General features: G+C 36.0%; 2 protein-coding genes and 1 long non-coding RNA gene across 4 annotated transcripts in view; 1 reads left to right on the forward strand and 2 right to left on the reverse strand.

Moving 5' to 3' along the window:
- Positions 1-6000, forward strand: part of CEP290 (centrosomal protein 290) — an 85159-nt gene that overhangs the window by 77506 nt on the left and 1653 nt on the right. Inside the window, exons 49-52 of the mRNA XM_029955359.1 lie at positions 415-556; positions 1424-1497; positions 2021-2115; positions 5196-5275. Of these exons, the coding sequence (XP_029811219.1) occupies positions 415-556; positions 1424-1497; positions 2021-2115; positions 5196-5275 (391 nt within the window). The remainder of the gene's footprint in view (positions 1-414; positions 557-1423; positions 1498-2020; positions 2116-5195; positions 5276-6000) is intronic.
- The window catches only part of C10H12orf29 (chromosome 10 C12orf29 homolog), a 17804-nt gene continuing 13615 nt past the window's right edge, over positions 1812-6000 (reverse strand). The window contains exons 8-9 of one of the 2 annotated variants that reach the window (XR_003914722.1): positions 2137-2355; positions 1946-2036 (exon numbers count right to left, since the gene is read on the reverse strand). Coding sequence is in view for 1 of the 2 variants with exons in the window: in XM_029955361.1 (XP_029811221.1) it covers positions 1961-2036 (76 nt within the window). In the remaining variant the exon portion in view is untranslated. Of the gene's footprint in view, positions 2037-2136; positions 2356-6000 lie in introns of both variants that reach the window. The other variant, XM_029955361.1, reaches the window with a different exon arrangement.
- The window catches only part of LOC115305012, an 891-nt gene continuing 388 nt past the window's right edge, over positions 5498-6000 (reverse strand). Inside the window, exon 2 of the long non-coding RNA XR_003914723.1 lies at positions 5498-5984. This is a non-coding gene — a long non-coding RNA (uncharacterized LOC115305012). The remainder of the gene's footprint in view (positions 5985-6000) is intronic.

Below are 6000 nucleotides of genomic sequence, written 5' to 3' on the forward strand. Positions count from 1 at the left end.
TTTGTTGCTTCTGTGTGGGTATACATGATGTATGCGTGAACTGCTTTAATCTGTGATCTTTAAGTATATTTCTGAGACTACCCAATTAATACAGAATTTTGTATCTGACGAATTGCACTATTTGTTTTGTGACTGAATAAATACTAATTGTAATCTTTTTGATAGTGATTGAACAGGACCCATCCTTGTTTATAACCTTGGGAAACACCTAAATCCTCTATTTTAATTGGTTTATTAATTAGGGATACTTATCCCTTGTTGTCACCTGATGCTAAATAAATATGGAGTAGTAAAAAAGATTTGACTAGTAGAAGCAATATAATATAGTCTGTTATTTTTAGTGCAATAACTTGAACTGGCTTTTAAATCAGTGAGAATTATTTCCATGTCTACACTATTTTCCTTTACTTTTAGAATGTATGAAACCAAGTTGAAAGAATTGGAAACTGATATTGCCAAAAAAACGCAAAGCCTTACTGATCTTAAACAGCTTGTAAAACAAGCGACAGAGAGGGAACAAAAAGCTAAGAAATACACTGAAGACCTCGAACAACAAGCAAGTAATTTTTCTTTACATGAGAAAACAATGCATTACATCTCAAGCCACTCCTTGGCATTATCTTATTTATATAAAAATGAACTCTTGGGGCACCTGGGTTGTTCAGTTGGTTAAGTGCCTTACTTCACCTCAGGTTATTATCTAGCAGTTCGTGAGTTCGAGCCCTGCATGGGGCTCTCCGCTGTCAGTGCAAAGCCCACTTCAAATCCTCCGTTCCCCCCTCTCTCTGCCCCTCCCCTGCTTATGCTCTCTCTCTCTCAAAAATAAACCTTTAAAAAAAAATTTTTTTAACAGAACTCTTTAACCAATTCCTCCCCTAGAAGGCCCCTCTAAGTAATGGTCCCACCATTCAAACATTTGTTTAAGCCAAAAACCTCAGATTATTATAAATTCCTTCTTTCACACCCCATCTTTTTCATTAAATAACATCAGCTCTTATTTTCAAAATAAACCTCCAATTTGACATCTCAGCACCTCCAACACTGTCTAGTACAAGCTATTCTCTCACACATTGTTTAGAATACTCTTTACCGAAATATTCCCATCACTCCCTGTCTCTGATGAAACGGATGCTCCTCAGACCTTCCTTAGCCCTTCATCTACCTTCCGTGGTTCTCCATCCTCTTACCCTGAGTTGTTATTCTTGATCGTCCTTCCTTCCTCTGGCACATTACTCTATCCTCTGTGTCTGGGCAAGCAGTACTCCGTAATTATTGAATGATTAGTGACTAGAACACCATAGATATGTGCTCCTGTGCTTTTGGAAAATCCAACTTTAAGATGCTTTACTGAAAATACATGTCCTTCTAAAACCCTGTATTTCCATATCAAACTTTGCTTTCTAACTTTTCATTGTGCCCCAAGATTGAGATTCTCAAACATGTTCCTGAAGGTGCCGAGACAGAGCAAAGCCTTCAACGGGCGCTTCAAGTTCTAAGGTACATTATCTGTTACTATGACTACCATTAAAAACATCTTTGATATAACCAGGTTTGCTATATCTAGAGATTAGAATTTTTCACACATGAAGCCTAAAAGGCTTGTCAGTCTTACTGCACCCTTCTAATGCCAATTACTCTTTTACATAAAAGATGCTGGGGGGGGAGGGGAGAGTAAACCAGATCCTAATTTGCCCAAAGGTAAATATTAATGAAAGAAAGAAAAAAAATGATTTATTTTCAGGGCTCGGTGTAGAATACTCTCATGAGGTTCCTCCAACAGGAAAACTCTTAAAAATGACATCAGATCAGACTTTATGAAACATGAAGAATTTTCATTCTATGATCTCAGTTTGAGAATGGTAGCACTGCAACAGTGAGAGTAAATGAAGAGATGTTTACCTTTTTTAAAAAGTATCAGCAAGTTACAAGCAATGTACATCACACAGTTCATCAGAAATACTTATATTTTCTGAAGCACATCTGGCATTTGTTGTTTTAACACATAATCATCGTGTTCTAGATTGGCTAATAGACAGCTGGAAAAAGAAAAGGCAGAATTAATCCATCAATTAGAAGTTAACAAAGACCAAAGAGAAGCTGAAAGCACCATATCTGGTAAGGTATTTTATAACATACTTTAGCATGTGAGCTAACCCAAGTCTTTAATTAGGGTTTGCCTTTTTTATTTATTCAGATTTCTGATGACTGTCTTCTTATAAAATTAAATTGCTGGTACAGGATTTTAGGGCTCTCTTTCCTTCTTCCAACAATAATGTTCCCATTCAGTCCTTTGAGTTGTTGTTTATAATATTTAGTAGCATTGCTCAAGTTTTCTTGTGTTCTAATGGGTGTTACCTGTAATCATGATACAGTGCTAAGCAATGAATACTAGGTCTGTTGCTTCTATTTTCTAAGTATAGGCCCCTTTAAGCCTCTGAACATTATCTTCTAAATGCTGTCATCTTTTTATTAACTTAGAAACTACATATAGTAAACACTGGCTATATTTTTTTCCTCTTACAAAGCAAAACAGTCTAGCCTTCTACGTGCTTCCATTCAGAAGTGATTAATTGTTCTGCTATGTGCCTATGTATACATACATGATATATGCATTACAAATATATATTAATTGTGTGCACACAATTAATGGTTGATCCTCATTATTTTCAGATTCTGTATTTGTAAATTCAGTCACTCACTAAAATTTACTTTTAACGCCCAAAACCAGTACTCCTGGTGCTTTTGAAGTTACATGGCACTGAAAAATTTAACTTTTGACCCATGTTTTCCAGAGGAGATCCAATAAGATAAAGCTCTGCATTCTTATTTCAGCTCTCATGTCGCAGAGGAGAGCCAGTACGAAGTGACAGGACAGAACGAGGCAGTACAGCCTCGGGCGAGAAGCTCCGGTTCCGGAGCCGGCTGGACTGGGTCTACAGCTCAGTTCTGACACTTAATAGTGGGGCAGCCTCAGGAGTCACTTGACACTTCTGAACTTTTTCTGTTTTTTAAAACAAAAGAGAATCTACCAGGATGAGTTGTTTCCAGGATTTAAAGTCATCATCTACATGAGATCTAGGTATCTGTGTGTACATTTTCCCTAAGAGTAATGGTACAGTATTCACTAATTCATTGTTCATGTTGACTTTTTATTTTAGAACATCACTTTAAACAGGAATCATTTGTTCATTATATATTTAGCCTGAAGGAAGTTGCAAATTCTGTTCCAAAGGATTATACCAATTTATACCTGAACAATCTCTGATTATTTCATATGGCTTTTTCAGTATTCTACCACATACTCTTGTTGCTACTATGTATGGGCTATCAAGTATGAATTGTACCAGACACTGTGCTAAGTGCTTTACAAGCATATTAACTCTGATAACCCTGTATGGTGGGTACCAGTGTCTCCATTTCACCTGTGATCTTCACCTTAAAGAGATTAAGTAACAAGATCACAGCAGCTAGGAAGTGAGAGACGCGGCATGAAACCTAAATCTGAGAAACTCCAAGCCCCTCACCATTCCCTGCTATTGATGACAGAAACTGCATTACTGCCAAGAGGCAACTAAAAATGGTCATGTCAATCTCTTTCAACAGGCTCCCTTAATTTCTTTTTAATGTTTATTTTTGAGAGAGAGGGTAACACAGAATCTGAAGCAGGCTCCAGGCTCTGAGTGGTCAGCACAGAGCCCAATGCAGGGCTCGAACCCACGAGCTGTGAGATCATAACATGAGCTGAAGTCGGATAGTTAACCAACTGAGCCACCCAGGCGCCCCATAAGAGGATTTTATAGCAGCCAGCTTAGTGACCAGACTAGCACAAGATTTGTTAATACTGTTGACATTAGGCTAGTTCTCTCTAAACCTCAGTTTCCTGAGAGGGAATTTCTGAACCCTATATTCTTCATCTATTTAAAGGAGATCGGTAAGGATACCTATTATATTTCAAAGACTTGTTAAGGTTCAAAATCAAACCAAAATTGTCTTGGCATTCTAAGGCACTATTTAAACACAAAGTAGCTACCAGAATACATGGGAGAATATTGAAAAAGCTGTATAAAATAGTCATATATTGTTCAAGTATTAATTGGTGTAATCCTTTAGAATAGAATTCACCTTCTATATCAAGCTTCTATCATTAAGCTAACTTTCAGGAAGTGCTATACATAATAATCGCTCTTACTGCACTATCTCATTACTAATCTTTATAACATATAGCATCCCATTAAGACCATCAACTCCATACAGCATCTCAGTGATTAAGAACCAACTCTATAAAAAATCATTAGCACTTTATACGAAGGTGAGTGAACTTTTGAAAAATATTTTTCTCCAAAGGAATATGGGTTCTGCTGACTATTCCCAAAGGAAAAGATGAGGAAAATATTTTTTGGCTCCAACTTATAATTAGGGTACCATTCCAAGGGAACCTTAATAAAAAGATGCTTCCTGTGTCATTCATGAAAATGTCTGCTGCCCATTATATTTGCAAACTTGAGCATTACTTTTCAAATTTTACCCTTCAGTGGCTACAAAATATGACATATATGTAGTGTTTAAAGAAAATGTTTCTAGCAAGGATGGCAATTAAATAAAAAATCCTACATGTCCACTGATTCTCACTATAAAATTAGTTTGTTAACTCTCGGTGAGGGGGGTGGAAAGAATTAAACTAAAGCCTTTGTGCTCTATTTGTGTCCTTAATGTTTTCCAACCACAGTATTAGGATTTATTATCCATCTGCCCAGGACATTTTTCATGCAGTAAGTACACAGTAAACGTGTACTGACCTACACGGAACAGCCACCCTGTTGGGTATCAGCAGCATTGGCCAGCTATGGTTGTAGCCCCCTCCCTGAGTCTAGTTACTCCTCTACTATACTTTGAGTACCTGACAATTTTTCCTGGCTCTCTATTTTTTTCTCTGGAAAATAATTTCTTCCATGTAAAAATTAACCTGATTCTACACGTCTACTACCTAGCATATTCCTTTTCTCATAGTCTGCTGTGGAATTACAGTACCTAAGAGAGGTAGCATTACAGTATTCAGTCTGAAAAGTGTTCCAGCCATAAAATACCATAGTTTCCAGGTTCTGGTTTCTTATGTTTTCTACTTACATTCTCTAAAATAAATCTTTTGTTAGAGCGGAGAAAAGCGGAGTCTAAATTTTATAACTTTTTTTTGGCAGATCCTGATCAAGTAACGGAAAAGGTAAAAGATTTAGAGACACAGCTCAAAACCTCAGATATAGAAAAGCAGTATTTGAAGGTAATTAAATAATTTTATCTAATTATAATAGTATAAATGTTTCATGATAATAGCTGTTAGAAACAAATTTTATGAATCCTATCTCTGAGTTTTAAGTATACATCCTAAAAACTCCTAGAGTCACATGATATATTTTGACCTTAACATTGCAGAGTTCACTATATTTATCGATTGTTACAAATCTCAAACAAGAGCTACAAAAAAAATACCAGACAAAACAAATAGGATTAAAGAGTAAATTTATTTTTTAATTTTCACAAATATAGCTCATTATTTTAATATATTTTCTGAAGTTTTGGGTCATATTGGCAACAGTGCCTTTTATTTCCTTTTGAAATTCTTTCCAAGAATAGCTCCCTTAAAGAAAGGTATTTGCCATGCTTACCTCTTAAAGAATCTATAAACTAAACAAGAGAGCATGAGCTGGAGAATTAACTTGTAACCACTGGCTATTCTAAATGGCCAGGGAAGTTCAAACTGTCTTCACCCAATGCGTCTTAGCCAGGCAGAAGTTCTAAGATTTCCGTAATCCTAAATACATATTAATAAGAAGCTATTATTAAAAAATAGGTATTTGTAAAGAAAATAGAAATGAAGCCTAAACTAAAGATTCTTAACCAAAATAACTTGTAGTGAATAGCCAAGTCTCTTTGATTCCCTTAGAGTATCTGATATGCCTTTGGATCAAGATTTAAATCATTCTCCCCACCTACCCACACCCACAC

This window comes from Suricata suricatta, chromosome 10, assembly GCF_006229205.1.
Source record: "Suricata suricatta isolate VVHF042 chromosome 10, meerkat_22Aug2017_6uvM2_HiC, whole genome shotgun sequence".
In the NCBI taxonomy this organism is placed as follows: Eukaryota; Metazoa; Chordata; class Mammalia; order Carnivora; family Herpestidae; genus Suricata; species Suricata suricatta.